This window comes from Bombus vosnesenskii, unplaced genomic scaffold (assembly GCF_011952255.1).
Source record: "Bombus vosnesenskii isolate JDL3184/JDL3185 unplaced genomic scaffold, Bvos_JDL3184-5_v1.1 scf7180000013289, whole genome shotgun sequence".
NCBI lineage: Eukaryota > Metazoa > Arthropoda > Insecta > Hymenoptera > Apidae > Bombus > Bombus vosnesenskii.
Window position 1 is genome coordinate 1,397,517 of NW_022882942.1, and position 17,600 is coordinate 1,415,116.

Below are 17,600 nucleotides of genomic sequence, written 5' to 3' on the forward strand. Positions count from 1 at the left end.
CGTGCAAACGAACGCACGCGAACGCGCGTCGCATTATCGACCAGCTGGATATCGGGAAAGGCGAAACTCGATGTCGAAAATTGGACGCGCGCGTAAGCGACGGTCGTTTCCGCCTTGACCTTACGCACGTTTCTCGCCGCTCCTTAACGAGCACGAGCCAGCTATTTAATTTATATCGTACGCGCGGTGCCCGATAGGATCGAATCGTAACGGAACACGTAGCGCATTATGATTCACTGTACGCCGCTTCGTTTCTACGCTCCGGTATTAAAGCATGGCGGCGCACACGATTTTTCTTTTCCTTTTTATTCGCGAGTCGCGTCTAGCGGTGGGAGAACGTGGCTGTCTTTGACGTCGCGGAATGCAACTGGCATCGCAAAAGGTTTCGCGCTTCAAACGCAAACTCTGACGCTCTTTTCGGTTTGCCTCGCGAAACCAGGCTACGCCAGATAAAAAACGAATACAAATTTTTTCTTAAACGCGCCTGTCTTCGAAATACGCCATACGTAGTTGCGTATCCTTTCTACCACGAAGGTATTTACGTTTCTAACATTCGCGCGAACGTTGACTGTCGTAATTACGTTGACTGTACCGAAGATGGGGAAAAAAATCGAAAGCAAAAAAAAAAAGAAAATAAAACTTGGTTACGCGCGGTAATTAGATTTTCTGGGAAGCGTGTACGCGCTCGTATATTTCCGACTATGGAAAAAAGTTACTCGACCTATATATTTTGCCCGAGATTTACGTAGCCTAAATCGTCAACGGTAGTCTGCGGTCTCTGTTTAGTACGGCGAACACAGTGGCCACTTCCGGCCGGAAGTTCGTAAGACACACCGCCACTCCAAGTTGACCATAGCTCGTCGCAAGCGTCGTACGTACGTAAAGCGTGTATCGATCGCGAACAAACAAACCGTCGCTCCTTTACGACGCGGCGTTATTATTTGGCCTGTTTGCGTTTTTACGCGTGTTTGTTGATCCTTTCGATCGATTCAAACTTCCTGGCACGCGAACGAAGAAAAAGATGGAGAGAGACGGAAGAGGAAAATGGAGATCGGCGAACTTAGAACTAGATGAGAGTAGCCGCGTTTATTATAGAAGTACAAGATGGACAGAAGCGAGAAAAGAGGATAGACTGGCTGTAATTCGCGCGGTCGGATCAATGATCCGACTGCTGCTAACGATGCCTCGAATAACGAAGCTATAGCGGTGTAGAAACAATTGGCACATGTCCTCGTATAGCGTATAATATACGTACGGTTTCAAACAAAACGGAACAGAGGTTGAAACTGGATCAGAGTGCGTGCATACGCGTGTCACCGTACGATTTAAGAGATAGCTAATAGCAGCGAGAGTAGGGAAAAAACTGGAAGAAATACGTAAATGCTGCTGATGTTTATGTATTTGGGGCAGATTGCAGACATATCGACCGTTGGTAGGTACGTGTTGTTATTTTTTGCCCGTCGATGGTTATTGGCGTGAATAGGTATTTCTCAGTGACCTCTGACTAACGTAATAGAAGAAGGAACGGCAACAATGTTTACAGAAATCCTAGAATCGAAAGACGTTGCAAGTTATCGACGGTACGCGTACTGTATCGCGATGATTTCGGAGAAGCAAAAAATGAATACGTACTACGATACACATCAGATAGAATCGTCCTTATTTTTCACGTACGAAACAGTCCTTCGTACTAACACTTTGAGGTTTGGAGACGCGAATTCGCATCTTACTTCACGCGAATAAAAACGTTACTTTTACCGCCGAATAAGACGGTAAAGAAAGCAACGAACGTTCGTTGATTTTTAACAAGATATCACTCTCGTTGGATGCTGGTGGGAAAGTTCGTTCGGATTTTTAACTCTTTGGTCGACGTGAAAGACGATATCGACAAATTTTTCGCCGAAGAACCTGAGAGGTTCTGGAAGGATGGAATATTCGAGTAGCGTGAAAGATGGAGAAAGGTCGTGGAACAAAATGCCACCTATATAATTCGATAAACGTATGTCGAACCTTCCGAGCGACCTTTTCAACCTTTTCAATCGCTCGAAAAATACGCGAGAACTATAGAACGCATACGTACGGTCCTCGAAGCGTTAAAAGCTGTGTTTCTTCAAATACTCGATCGCTTATCGCGGTCGATGTAATCGTACAAAAAGCGTAAATAAATATTCTTCGTTTGCAGATACAGGCGAAGCGCGAGCTATTTTTCAAAGGCGACAACGCCGGAATAATATCGTCGCCATCCGTGCCATCGGTGCCGCCTCCGCAACCTCCGTCGCAGGCCCCGTCGTCGATGAGCACGTCGTCGACGAGTACGTCGTCGACGACGACCACGACGATCACGACGCTCGCCTCGCCCAACACAGCACCGCCAGCCTCCTCCACCGTGTACACGAGCGTCGCATCGTCGGCGCCTGCTTCCAAGCCACGATTACCTCCGTCCACGGTGATCCTGAATCAAAACGATGCATCGGAGGACAGCAATAAACGGGAGTCGAACAGAAGCAACGAGAACAAGGAAACCGCTGTTCTTCATCCACGACCAACGCCACAGACCAAGCCCAAAGAACTCGATGGTTACGTGGGTTTCGCGAATCTGCCTAACCAAGTCTATAGAAAGGCCGTTAAGAAGGGATTCGATTTCACTCTGATGGTCGTCGGTTAGTTCGATCGTATTGCTCTTTCTCTTTTCTTCAAAAACGAATCGATCGGTCCCTCGACCCTTCACGAAAAGCGTCCACCGCTCTCTATGTACATCGTCGACTACGTTATGCGTTGATGTTACATCGTAGTATCGAGATAAACAGGTGCAAGTAGTATCGCGTGCAATTTACTTCGATACGTATGTATTTCGATGGACTTTAATAAATTGGCTCTCAACGTTACGCCATACTCGATTTCTCTAGACTCGGGACGGTACTCTTTATGTAAATACTGGTCGCTTGATCGAACATGTATCCAGGTAATTGCGGATTAATCGATTTAAGTGCAACGACCGATATTTTCAAGAATATACAGAGTTTTTTTTTTTTTTTTACAAAGGAGTTTATCGAGTCCAGAAAATACAGATTTTAAGTACATTATTCGCAATAAACGTGAATTTTTGTAATGGTATGTTAGGCAAAGGTACCGATAGGCGGCGGTACGACCTAGCCATGTTGTATTATGTGTCGGCGCTTTACATTTTTCGTTGTGTGATGCAGTTTTTGGGTTTAAGCCTCTGGGGAGCGGAGCTTTTTTTATGTATCTTTTTTTATTTTTTTCTGTCCTGAAAAACTTGGTCGCAAAACAGGACGCTTCGAGAATATACAGAGTTTCTTTAACGCGACGTGAGTTTGCATATACGCGAAATCTAGAGAAAAACGCGAGAAGAGCGGCGCGGAAAAATAATGATCGCGTAGAACGTAAGGCTTAGGGGGACGAACGGTTAAGGCGAGTTCTAATTCGTTGTAAAGGGAATTCGTTTTTCTCAAAGGGGCCGTAAAAAATGTACGCTACGACTTCTCCTGCGTCCCTTTCCTTGCATCAACGAGTACGGATATCAATCCATTGTGCGAATAAACGCACGCCGGACTTTTGTTTTTTCTTTCCTCTTCTCTCTTCTCTTTTGTCGTCCTTTAACTTTCCTAGATCCAGGGACAAAGAGAGATCCGTTTCTCCGGTTGGTATTTCAATTTCGTCGACGATATTGCCTTATGAACCTCCATCTGTTTAACACGTGCAGAACGCGCTCTTTCACTCCACTGGATTAGGGCTGACTCGAAGCAGCAGTGGTTCTCATGCTCCTTATTTTCTTTGAAAAATCCTTTTTAAAATCAAGTTTGCCTTGCGATTAGTTTCCAGCTTAAATCGCTGGACATTAAATTCACGTGGAGATATGTATACAAATTTCTTGCTTCAGGAGAATTACGATTCAAATTTCTATCGATTTATGTATCTTACTTTCTTTTATTTTTTTTTTTTTTTTTGTAAAATTTCATGTCATAAAAAGATATTGACCAAATCGATTGGTAATAAATAAACGATCGATATTCTGCAATGAGAAGCGCGATTCTGGAAAAGTTGTGGCGATAGATCGCGTCGCGTCGCGTCGTGTCGTCTGCATGGAAGTTTGAAATTCGAGAATATAGGCGGAGTGCTGCTATTATTAGTACCGGTATAAACCGAGCCATTTCTCCGTAAATAGAGCAATTCAGACGCTTATCCTTGAAGGAGAGAAGGCGCGGCACTTTGGTCAGTTCAAGGTACGCGGGCAGAAAGGTCAGGGTACCGTTCGGTATTTCAAACTGCCCCCTAAAAGATCAAAGAAAAGAAATGCTTGGTCGTGTAGCAAAATAAACTTACTCAGTAATCGATTTCCATAATTTCAATTATTCCTCGTTACTCCGATAAATAATATTTTTGTATGTCTACATAGGTGAGTCGGGACTAGGAAAATCCACTTTGATCAATTCCATGTTCCTCGCTGATATATACAGTGCTGAGTATCCCGGTCCTAGCCTTAGGGTGAAGAAAACCGTAGCCGTAGAGACTAGCAAAGTATTGTTAAAGGAGAACGGTGTAAATCTCACGTTGACCGTCGTTGACACGCCCGGATTTGGCGATGCGGTCGACAACAGCAATTGGTAATTTCGATGAAACTAACGTGTACACAGATTTAGAATGGAATTACGCAACAAAGAGTTAAGAAAGATATTCTTGTTTCAGTTGGGTACCGGTGATCGAATATATCGAGTCAAAATACGAGGAGTTCCTGAACGCCGAGTCTCGTGTAGTGAGACGGCAGATACCAGACAGTCGAGTACATTGTTGTCTCTACTTCGTCGCACCCTCTGGCCATGGTTTGAAGCCGTTGGATGTAGAGTTCATGCAACGTCTTCACGACAAAGTTAACATTATACCTGTCATCGCGAAGGCGGACACCATGACGCCAGACGAATGTGCTCATTTTAAGAAACAGGTTCGTATTATCGAGTAAACCGGTTGTAATCGCGTATCGACGCGCGAACAAACTTCTCTCGCGTTGCTTCGTATGTCGAATAGTTGTCGCTGATAGCTCGCACAGGTGCGTGTCAAATTGTAAACCTGCGGTGTAGCGTCAACGCGTTGACCATTTGACGCGTAGCCGATTTGTTAGAAAAACGATGTAACCTTGCTTGATCGTCTTTAAAGCTGGAATCTGTCGTTGTTGATTGTTTAGATTTTGAACGAGATAGCGCAACACAAGATAAAAATTTACGAGTTCCCGGAAGTGGAGGAAGAAGAAGAAAGTAAACTGCATAAAGTTCTTAGAGAAAGAGTGCCGTTTGCGGTGGTGGGTGCAAACACCGTGGTCGAACACGATGGCAGGAAAGTTCGTGGAAGGAAGTATCCTTGGGGAGTTGCAGAAGGTATATAATTCTAGAGAATAGCTTGAGAACAGTTCTCCAAATGTTTTAGCTTCGTTCGAATTTCGAGCAGAAATCATGCTTTCTTTCTTCCGATTGTTTAGTGGAAAATTTGGAACATTGCGACTTCATAGCACTCCGAAACATGGTGATTAGGACGCATTTGCAAGATTTGAAAGACGTGACAAATAATGTACATTATGAAAATTTCCGATGTCGCACGTTAGCCGGCGTTGGAGTGGATGGAAAACCGACAAAAGTCTCCAATAAGTAAGTGTACCATTCGTACCTAGTTGTTATAAATGTAAGACGCTTGAAAAGGAAAACTGAAACTTACTATGTACGTCCGTATATACATATACATACATGTATAGGATTAAGAACAGGAAAATATTATAGAGTAAAAGTTTAATGATATTTGTAAATCCCATAAAACACGATAATTAATTACGTCAATTTCCGTTTTGTTTTCTTCTTTTTAACGCAGACATAGATACTCGTAGTCTTATTGGTTTTGTTTTGTTCATTTTACCATAACAGTGTAAAAAGCTTGTGCATGCAAACTATTGAAGACTGAAGATTATCTCTGTAAGTCATATACGTTTGAATCGGATGTCATATTAGTTAACATTATTAATATATTATAGTTTAGGCTAGCGACGAAAGTGATCCTGAAAATACTTTTTTTTTTAATAGTATATCTCATACGTGAATTTTAATGCTGATTTCTTATTGGTTAGTTTGTGCCCTCCAGGAGTGATGAACAGTTTCATGACAGTGTGGTAAGTCTTTCAATAAGACCGGGATCGTGTAATATAGTTTTGTGTGCACAAGCCTCTCCAATTTCCATTTTCTACGCATTTAGTTCTACGCGTATTTATTTAGTTAAAGAGGGAGGGGCGGTTCACTCTGTCGATACATGCGTACATTCTAAAATTTAATCGCATAAAATGGAATAATAATTGTATACGTCGCTCATTCAGGAAGACGCTAAAATCGACGTTTATCAAAACATCGTTTATCAGAATTTATCAAGAACTTCTATAAAGATTATGTTTGTAGTGAACCCTCTGACTGGATATTTACTTTAAACAAGTAGATCGCATTATAGTTTAATTCTGCTATAATTTAGCTAGAAAATCTTTATCGCTGATTATATTTAGTACTATTGAATATAACACGCGAATCCGCTTAGTTTTAGTCTACGTTTCCTTTTCTTCTGGCATTTTAATTTCCATTTCCATCTTTCTTATGTTTACAATTATTACGACAAGTTACATTTTCAGTTTGCAATTCCCCATACACGTAGATAGATCACCCACCAAAAAAAAAAAACACCCAAGCGATTGGTAAAGAAACTTTTTATAAAATATTTATCTTCGTTTAACAAAATATCGTCGACCTTGAATTATTCGTGTACGTTTTGTAGGAATCCGCTGGCTCAGTTGGAAGAAGAGAAAAGGGAACATGATAATAAAATGAAGAAAATGGAGATTGATATGGAGCAGGTGTTTGAAATGAAAGTCAGAGAGAAGAAGCAAAAACTTAAGGACTCGGAAGCGGATGTAAGTATTCATCGGCTATGTATACGTACGCATCTTCGAAAGAACTTGTTTTAATCAGCGGAAAAATTGATTTAGCTACAAAGAAGGCACGAACAAATGAGACGCTCTTTGGAACAACAAGTGCGTGAATTAGAGGAAAAGAGACGAGCATTCGAGACTGAAAAATTAGCATGGGAACAACAGACTGGACACAGTATCGAAGAATTACGTAGACGCAGCCTGGAAGCTAATTCGAAAGAGTAAGTATTGTTTAAGTGTATAAGATCTGCTTCCGTTTGTCCACATTTTCGTAATCGTTACGATATACCATTCTTTATGTGAAAAGATATTAAATACAAAGAAGAAAATCTGCTTCTTGCACGAATGGAAAGCTATTTTACAAATTAGCAAGATATAGCTTTATACTTATAGTAACTGGGGAAACAGTATAGATGGACAGTGTAACGCTTTAACGAGTATACCGAATACTTTATCGAACTAAATGAGATGCAAATAACTAGAAATATCTTTTAATTGCTTAAATCTTTGCTTTAGGAAGATCATTCGGCTGAATATGTGCAATAAAAAGCATTTATAATAAGCTTGTAGCATAATTGTATTTTATTATAATTCACTATTACTAATCTTAATTACGATTATCGTTCTTTCTTATCTTGCCGTTCTCTCTGACAAATTTGCCATATCCGATTTTTTCTTTTTTTTTTTTTTTTTTTTTCGAAATTTATGTAGAAATGGTTCCACGCAGCTTAGTCTAATAGCAGGAAATTACTAATAATTATTAATAAGCATGTATAACGTAATCATCCCTTTGAACGTAATTCAAGTTCATTTAACATAATGTATTCATTCGATATTAATTCAACGTGATTCGGTACATTCCCTGGCAATTTTGTTTCGTTCCAAGATGATTGGTTTTAACAGGCTATTGTTAGGCAAATCAACCATTCAAATATTACTGCTTCCAAGCTTTTTTAGATGACTAATTTTTCTTCTTTTCTTTTTCTTTTCTGTTTTTAAGATTACTTTTTAAATATTCGAAAAAAGATACATCGTTTCCACGTGTATGCGATGTCTGCTCCTTGTGCACCACGATTACGTGTACTGCAAGACCGAAAACGCAAAATACGTGCATACAATAGAAAGATATCTACTTGGAGTTTTTTTCGTTTGGAACGCTTAGTATTTGAAATTAGTACCGAATGTTTGATACGATGAAACGGAACAAGTATATTCTCGGCGTGTTCATTTAAGAAAGCTTTTTTTACGGACGAATGTTATGTGATGCTTGCGCTTGTTTGTTTGTTGTGTGTATACCATATCGGGGTGTCCCTTAATTTAGGACGGGATCAGTGTCTTCCGAGGGATCTGGCGGTGGCGGGGGTACATTGAAGGGTTCCCGAGGGATAGGAAGTCTCCTACGCCGTCACACCAGTTTCAAATCACCTCAAGACAGCCCTACACAGATACAGCTTGTCATACAACATCCCGAGCATCCTTAGTAGATCGTAGAATCTATATCTACATTTACTCACAAAATGCCTCTACGTCGCTGTGTCCAAGGACTAAAATCTTTCAAAACATTAACGTCGATCTCATTTTTTATACGTTTGTTGCGTGTGTTTATTTTACCGACGATACAACGTGTACGTACAAATATACCGATATACACAATGCGTATTCGTATACGTCCACGAAATTTAATTTACACATCGTACGAGTATTTGTGTATCTTTTTGTCTGCCCGTTATTTTTTCGATTAGCTTTGTTTTATAATTAGCAGGAGGTGTTCGCGTTGAAAAGTATGCTAATTAAGACTATTGTGAAATAGTATAATTCGGTTGCTGCGGTGTACGGTAGTAGGTATCTTTATCGCTTACGTTTTCTTTGTTTTTCGAATGTTTCGTAAACGAAAACGACGAATATCCTTGAATATAAGACTAAGTTTATAATACACGTATATCATAAATAACGAAGAATCACCGTCAGCTTGGAATCGAAGTGAATTAGTGGTATTTACGATGATCACTGTCACACGAATGCTTGTTTACTTATAATAGAATCGAAGTACCAATAAGGAAGCTGAATAACGTCTGATGTTTATTTATAGGCGACGATGATAAACCTTATGTTGCGAAAGACATTAAATCTTAGAGTGAAGAACTAGAGAAAGAAGATATCTTCGTATCGAAAATAAATTTTGATGGTAATCTTACGTTATCCAGATAGATATTTTTAGACAGGCATATTTTTGGCACAAAGTTTGATAAAATTTACGTAAGCGTTGCAAAAACTCTTTATATTCATATGGATATCACAGTTTTATATTCACAACAACATGCGTTACACTCATGCATAACTTAACTTGTATGAACTCAAAATAACATTCACACTTCGTCAAGTATTATGGAAAGCTATTGTAAACTCTGAACAAGCTGTCTGTTTATTTTTCTCTCCTTTTTGTTACTTTTATTTCCATTGATACATTCCAGTTCGCATGTATTGACATTCCCTTTGCATACGAGTTTAATATCTCTTTTCAGATCTTCAAATCGATATGAGTCGAACCGAGAGACAGCTTGATAAAGGGTAATACTAAACACGATCAATAATAATTGGTCAGAAAAAACGATTACTATGCATTGTTAATTTCATCATTAAACCTTTTTTTCGCAAATAAACGTAATGCTTTCCTAAAACATTTACTAACCATCTTCGTCGCCCTCGTTTTATTTAGCCTTATTGCGAATAAGCGATGTCCAGGATGATACCGATTAGTATCGGAAAAATATTTGAACGTGACTTTAAAACATACAGCGTGGCATATCGTACTTGCCTAACATGTGTCTACGTTACGCCTCCTTTTCCGTATTATGTGTTTTCACATTTTATGTATTTTGACGTTCACATGCACAAATATGTATGGAAAATAGCGATTTTATATGTATTTCTCCATTACAAATTGAACATCAAAGATCTGATTTGTTACGTATAAGATTTTAAACGTGTATTGCTTCAACAGTTTATTAATTACACATATAACGACTATATACATATAAATAGTTGCAATTTGAGAAGCAAAATATTCTTAAGTTACTTATAACAAGTATACGATACATTAACATTCAGAAAACAGAAAGTAACACTTGCAGATAGCATGTGACTCGATAGTCGTGGCCCATAAAAGTATATATTAAAAGTATCTCGAAGCATGATTTTGGCATGGCTAGATTATACGTATATTTCTGTATATATACGATAATTTTATTGTTGATGGATATACACATTGCACTGCATATCTTACACGATGAATTTCATAAGAGATTGTACTTTATATAACGATGATGAATTATATCATTTTCCATAAAATGGACATATTAATTTAATGAATATATAAAAATCAGATAACAAGGATATTTATGTTTTTACGAATAGCCAGATAGTAGTTTGTTGCAAGTCATCGATATTCTTCATAAAAGCAGAAGAAAAATCAGTAAATAACTACATCTTAAAATTCATTAACATATTTTGTAAGTTCTATTGTCATCTAATAAATGTAACAATTTCTTATCTCTACTGACGTTGTAATTCTTTTCAGGGCAGTCGATGGTAAGGATAAGAAGAATAAGAAGAAAGGACTATTCTAAGTCGACTTCAGAAAGACAACGTGAAGAGTGAGCTTTTCTTAAAGTAATCGATAGTAATTTTTCTTCAAAAATATCATATTGATAATGCGATTTCTTTAAGAGAAATTGGATATAAATTAACAAAAAAAAAGTTTGACTTGAGAAAGATTTATCGATAAAATCTCCCGGTCTATTCTGCATCTGGCTTTTCAAAATTTTCATTTTTTCACGATACGATATTTTACGATTTTTTACATCTTAGAACAACGTTGCTCGTGCACATTTCGAAATCAGCAAAGATAAGGCGTGGCTCGGGAGATTCGTTAATTGATTAAAAGACAAGATAGGAATATGTGTTGCTTAAATCATGCAGTTGACGTGTGTACTGTGTATACCATTCGTATAACGTTTATACGACCGCCTCGGCATTCTAATAATTCTTTTACGGGCATAAACGTGTTATGCTTTGAAGAGTGAAAATGAAAGTGTTTGTTCTGTCGTGTTTGCCTGTGCTTCTTCGCGCTTCCTATTATTAACGCCCGACAAAATCACACCTAGTACAATTCGATAAACAATAATTGTACAAAATGTAGACATAATTTCAAAGGACGTAATTTTCTTTAACAAAAGTGTTCAAAGGGATGCCGAAAGAGAGACAAAAGATCTTTGATTTCTTTCGATCAATCTTCGTTTCTCACACTGAATTATTTATGTATATTGTCTTTAACACTTTGAATATCACGATTATATGTCAATATTTATGTCGATATTTTAAATACGATAGTTATGTTAATATAGGTGTATAATATAAAAATATCAAGAAGTGTAAGATCTTAATGGCAATTCATGGAGATTTAAGTGTCAAAACAAAATGATCGAACGATAATCGCTCTTGTATCATACATTCTATGTATCATACGTAGCTGGAAGTGCAGATTCGGTTGAACGTGAGTTTCTAAGTACTGTTGCACACCTATTGTTTCTAGGCGGAGCGTAAAAATATCTTTCTCCATGGAAGGAAAAATCGAAACGTGCGATACACTATCGACCTAATAAACGAAAGAGGTCTCTGTATCTAAAGCTAGCAATAAGTTATATCGATGTTTCTATTACATAACCTAAATTGTTACAGGATAGCGCATTTATATAATTATAAAGGGATGATGCTCACCCTAAGAAACAAATTGTATAAATAATTGTTTTACATCAATCATATTCTTCCTTTCAGTATTCGCTTAATGCGAGTAACAGCGTGCTGCTTTATAACGTAACGAATTATCGAACACGATGAAACTTAAACATAAGGAAAGGACAACGTTATTCGTCTTTTCACTCAACTCTCAACTCGCATCATTCTACGTCGGATCGTTGAATGTGATTCTAAATGAAGCAGTGGCCATATATATATACATATATAAATATATATTTATGTATAAATGAAATCGAGGAGATCGTAAGGATAAGTCCAATTCGTGTAAATTTAAGTTGTATCGATAACGAGACAAATCGGGTAAGATTAAATTGTATAAAATAAATCTAAGTGTATGCTGGATCGTCGTGATTCGAGACAGTGCGTTAATATTTCAGTTCACTGCAAAATCAAAGGACATAGAAATTATTGAGTTACGAGCTAATTAAGTTTATTATCAAAGCGGATGGTAATCGAATTGATACGGAATATGTACGAGAAGAATAACCGTGCCGTCTCGAACCCGTCCAAGTATACGTTGGTATATGCAACAAGGATGGGCAAACCGATTTAGCAATAAGTTTCTTGACTTCTTTACTTCGCATATACGGTCAGTTGTGTTTCTTTTGTTTCTGCTGTTATCTATATCTTTTCTTATCGGATACTTTGCAGAGGAACGTTCTCGCCAGATCAGAATCTTCGCAAAAGAAATCCAAAAGTTTGCCCAGTCTTGGATTTGTATTCTAAGCTAATTGAATTACTGGTGTGCCAATACGAAGAGAATAAGCATTTTATAATAACGCTAGTACGTGATTCTTCAGTTTTTGTAAAATAAGATTCGTGCGATTTTCTCATAACAGGCGGAGGAAAAAAGAAGTTTAAAAAAAAAAAAAAGGGTTTCGTCTCAATTTATTGGGAAAAACTACGTGTTACATTCCTATTTTGTACGGATTTTTCTAGGTAAAAAGACTCGACTCGTCACCTTGGTCTTTTCTCGATACCGACAATCCATTTAGAAGTTCAAAGCAAATCACTTCGATCGCACGGAGAACGACGCCGATAGTTTGAAAAGTTTATTAGCAAAGATAATAAACGTAACGCTAAGGTATATTAGAACGATTTGTACTTGGGAACTACGTGGAAACAGATACTTTTCAAAATATCGATGTGTCTGAAAGAAAAAAGAAAGAAAAGAAAAAAAAAGAGGAAGAAAGAGCGCTTAGAGATACAACCTTCTTCGATGTTAGAAACAGCAATGAATCTAAAAGCGGACATTTAACAAATAACTGAATGATTCGCAATTTCTGCACTGAATAATATTAAGCTCAATAGTATAAAACGTCTGAACAGTACGATATTTTTATCTAAACAGTAGTAAACATACATAACTCTCTCAAGAACGGAGGATTTTCCTTTGTATTCAGTTCTCTTTTATTTTTTTGTGTAAAAGAAAAGAAAAAGAAAAAAAAGAGAGAAAGGAAATTATTTAAGAGGACTCATTGGAACTTGCACTTGTTTTTTTTTTTTTTTTTTTATAAAAATTCCAATGAGGAAGCCGTCGAAATCCGAAGTACAAACGCACATTCTACAGCGAAGATCAACTTAATGGAAACTAAGATTTTTAATACCATACGAGATTCAAATTGCAATGGATATTTTGTTGAAAATTTTCGTATCTATCTCTTCGAAGAACAAGAAAACAAGTGGAATAATCGAGTACTTAAGTTTTTACTTTTCTGAGAATGACGTTTCAGAAAGTTATAAAGCGGAAGATAAACTCCTTCGTGTTTCTAAGACCTAAGTATATCTCAATGATGAATAAAAGCAAAAGACTTATCTTATCGCTATTAAGGATTTATGCATCTGCTTAGTTGACCAAATAAAAGCTGTTTATACATTTCAATGTTGTATTACGCGTAGCTGTAAGATATAAAAAGTCGACGAAACGGAAGTGTATGATTTACTGTATGTTTACTCTAATCAGCAATGCTTATAATATTTAAATAGTTAATCGTCATAAATCGCGTGAGTCATCACGATACACGATCATTACACATATTATACGTATACGCCATACGCGAGGCACAACACAACAATAATAAAGGAAAAAGTAAAGCGAAAGTAGGTAAAACAAACGCGAATTATATTTTGCCGTGCCAGACGAAAACAAAGCTGCCGCCGCTATCTTGTAGAACATATTGTAATAATAATGATATCCAGAAAAATATCGTATAGTACATTATTATTATTATTATTATTATTATTATTATTATTATTATTATTATTATTATTATTATTATTATTATTATTATTATTACTATTATACTTTAGGATTATGTATTCAGTAAATTATATACAAAATTATCAAACACTATGTTACTGCGTTTCGAACCCATCTTTTGTGCATTTTTGAATACTAAATTTGTTTTTCATTCCTATGCAGATAAAATTATGTATATATGCATTGTACGTAATACAAAATGCATCACATAAGAACAAAAAAAGGATAATTGCTGTTTTACATTAATTTACGTGTTGTCGATGTTACAATATCCAAATCTTTCTTCGCAAACCTAAAATGAACGTACCAAATAATTCGAGGTATGTAATTCGTTTCAACATTGATTCTTCGTAATTTCTGCTCGTTCTTTTTCCTCCTTCTAAAATTCCATTATTTCAACCAAAAAAATTTGTAATCTAATTTCCGGTAAGAAAGCCATTTTCATATAAAATTATCATCCCCTCGTTCGTACCAATAGGCAAGACAACGTTCGTTTGTAACAAAAGTTTGGCGCATAATTTTACGCCACAATGTAAGTATTGGAAAAGATAAGTAGAAGTGACAAAGAGGTAAGCGATTTTTAAACGAGTCCAAACGTTTCTGATTACATATATTTCAGATTATAATGTTAAAGGAAACGCATACAATTTGCCTACATCATTGGTTCTTGAATTATTAATGTAAGATCATGAACCCGATGTTCTTGTGATGTTAATTATATGTAGAAAAATATTTCATATGCAATTTTTTCGTTTCATATCGGCAAAATAAAATAAATACTATATGAATCTATTAAAACGACAGACGATATGATGATTAAAAATCATAAATAATATATACACTTTTACATCACAAAAATGCCAATCGATTGACGAATGTTTCCTTTCACTCTATTAGCCACACCATATAGAAGAATCTACTGATTAAAGGTCAGAATTGTGTTAGAAAAATGAAATTTCCACTGTTATCTAGTAGTGAATTCTTCCCGACTAGATCGCACTATTTGCTTCGATCGACATTACTAAGTATTCTCACTAATGAAGATTGATTCTAGATGCTTATTTTCATCTGTATCATTACATTACGGCATATGTAAATGGTCCAATTCTTATAAATCTATTGATCCATTGATCAAATCTATTCCTTTCCAGTATCCTATATTCTAACTTACATACGTACAAATACAATGTACACACACAAAAAATATTATTAAAATCGAAATAATAAAGGATGGACAAAATATTTAAAAATTTGTCCTTGTAATTTTCCGTTGCGCACTTTCTTTCAGATCATTGCGAAATGTAAAAATTAATGTTCAAAACATATCTAAAAGAGAATAAATTATCTTGGAATATGTAAGGATACATATGATATAAATAGATCAAATGTAATATATTCGTAAAGGAATCTAAATAAATGAATTTTTTATCCCCTCCATGTGAGAAGAGGGAATGTGACTGGTTGAATAAGCGGCGGCAACAGCTCGATGAGCAGCATTTAAGCGAGGAACGTTAGTCTGTAAATTTGGTTTCCTCTAATATGATCGATTAGCAAGTGAAACCTATAAGTGAGAAAAAAAAAGGTCAAACGAATTTCAAAGTACGTGCTAAGAAGTTATTCGGTGACCGTAATTTTCACCTGTCGAGTTTCACTTCTAACCTGGATTCGTCAGTGGGTCTGTATCTAGCAGTAAGTAATGTAGCAGTGTCCGTCCTCAAAGCACACATTTTCTTCGTTGCAAGTTGTCGACTCAAAACTACGAATGAAATTTTCAAAAATAATATTTGCTGAATTCTTATCGTTCCAAGACTATCATTGCAGTCAAGTGTCAAGAAAACATTACACGAAGGTAACGATATTTGGGGAACGAGTTTAATTCATATTCTACAGTCAACCGGCATCACGTGCATTTTCGAGTACAAGAAAACTATACGTTTCCTATATATTATCATAAGCATAGTACTTTAAGGATTACTTCAGAAAAATTATATGTACAGGAAGATTTATATAAACTACAAAGTATATTACAACATCTGACAAAATCGATCGATTAAAGTCAAATATCATGTGGCCAAAAGACGTTGGTATCAAAGCGATAGAAATATACTTTCCTGCTCAATATGTTGAGCAAACAGAGTTGGAACAATTTGATGGTGTGTCTGCTGGGAAATACACTATTGGCTTAGGTCAATCTAGGATGGGTTTCTGCAATGACCGTGAAGACATTAATTCTTTGTGCTTAACAGTTGTGCACCGATTAATGGATAGGTATGAAATAAAACCGCAAGATATTGGACGATTAGAAGTTGGAACTGAAACCATATTAGACAAGAGCAAATCAGTTAAATCTATTCTTATGCAGTTGTTTGAACCATATGATTGTACAGACATTGAAGGAGCTGATACAACCAATGCCTGCTATGGAGGTACAGCTGCTCTTTTAAATGCCATATCTTGGGTAGAAAGCAGTGCCTGGGACGGCAGACTGGCCTTAGTCGTTGCGGGTGATAATGCTGTATATTCTTCTGGAAGTGCTAGACCAACTGGAGGTGCTGGAGCTGTGGCAATGTTAATTGGTCCAAATGCACCTTTAATAATTGATCGTGGAGTAAGATCATCGTGCATGAAACACGCGTATGATTTTTACAAGCCAAATTTAAAGTCTGAATATCCTATTGTAGATGGAAAATTATCGGTTCAGTGTTATCTTAATGCATTAGATACTTGTTATCAGACTTACTGTAAAAAGATGAGGAACAAGCACAATCACAATGTGACTTTAGACAGCTTTAACGCGTTTTTATTTCATTCTCCGTACTGTAAATTAGTACAAAAGTCATTTGCCAGACTAGCTTTTATTGATTTCTTAAACATATCTAAGGAGGAAGTATCTAAAAAACATCCAGAATTAGCGCAATTTCACGATGTTAAATTAGAAGACACTTATTTTAATAGAGATATTGAGAAATCATTTATGAATTTGAGTAAGCCAAATTTTCAGCAGAAAACACAGCCTTCTTTAATGATAGCAAATCAAGTAGGAAATATGTATACTCCATCTGTATACACTGGATTGGCCTCCTTGCTAATTAGTAAGCCTATAAAAGAATTAGCAGGCTCTAAGGTGGGAGTATTTTCATATGGTTCGGGACTTTGTTCTACTATGTATTCATTAACGATAACAAACGAATGTAACGAAAAATCAAATTTAATGAAAATTATCTCTTCGCTCTCTTATATTAAAAAAGAACTTGATGCTCGTCAAAAGATTTCCCCAGAAGCTTATACAAAGGAATTAGAATGGCGTGAACAGAATTGTCATACTGTACCATTTACTCCTCATAGTACCACTAAAAATATGTTTCCTGGAGCCTACTATCTTGTACAAGTGGATGAGAAATATAGAAGGACTTACAATAGAGTGTGAAGATTTTGCTATTCCTTAAATAAGCTATTTGGGGTTTTTGTATCAATTATCGAATCAAAATCACGGTGGTGTATGATTATGTATATAATTTAAAAAATGAATTAGTTAATAACTAGCATAAAATATTT

The 17,600-nt window shown here is 36.5% G+C and overlaps 2 protein-coding genes across 12 annotated transcripts in view; both read left to right on the forward strand.

Annotated features, from left to right (window-relative positions):
• The window catches only part of LOC117232654 (septin-7), a 43,125-nt gene extending 29,136 nt beyond the window's left edge, over positions 1-13,989 (forward strand). For 6 of the 11 annotated variants that reach the window (XM_033492171.1, XM_033492170.1, XM_033492169.1 and 3 more), the window contains 9 exons: positions 2,183-2,660; positions 4,418-4,625; positions 4,708-4,960; positions 5,201-5,390; positions 5,492-5,657; positions 6,128-6,169; positions 6,817-6,952; positions 7,028-7,191; positions 8,292-9,578. In XM_033492171.1, coding sequence (XP_033348062.1) covers positions 2,183-2,660; positions 4,418-4,625; positions 4,708-4,960; positions 5,201-5,390; positions 5,492-5,657; positions 6,128-6,169; positions 6,817-6,952; positions 7,028-7,191; positions 8,292-8,451 — 1,797 coding nt within the window. In that variant the 3' untranslated portion in view covers positions 8,452-9,578. Of the gene's footprint in view, positions 1-2,182; positions 2,661-4,417; positions 4,626-4,707; positions 4,961-5,200; positions 5,391-5,491; positions 5,658-6,127; positions 6,170-6,816; positions 6,953-7,027; positions 7,192-8,291; positions 9,579-10,547 lie in introns of those variants that run through there. The other 5 variants (XM_033492160.1, XM_033492161.1, XM_033492165.1 and 2 more) reach the window with 4 other exon arrangements.
• Positions 13,990-15,526: 1,537 nt separating this feature from the next.
• LOC117232655 (hydroxymethylglutaryl-CoA synthase 1) lies at positions 15,527-17,472 on the forward strand. The gene has a single exon (XM_033492172.1). It carries the CDS (start codon positions 16,111-16,113, stop codon positions 17,470-17,472), a length of 1,362 nt encoding a protein of 453 aa, XP_033348063.1. The 5' UTR covers positions 15,527-16,110.
• The last annotated feature ends 128 nt before the right edge of the window (positions 17,473-17,600 follow it).

Bases quoted from the DNA above. Each gene is read 5' to 3' on its own strand.
- LOC117232655 (XM_033492172.1), top strand. From the start codon at position 16,111: ATGTGGCCAAAAGACGTTGGTATCAAAGCGATAGAAATATACTTTCCT.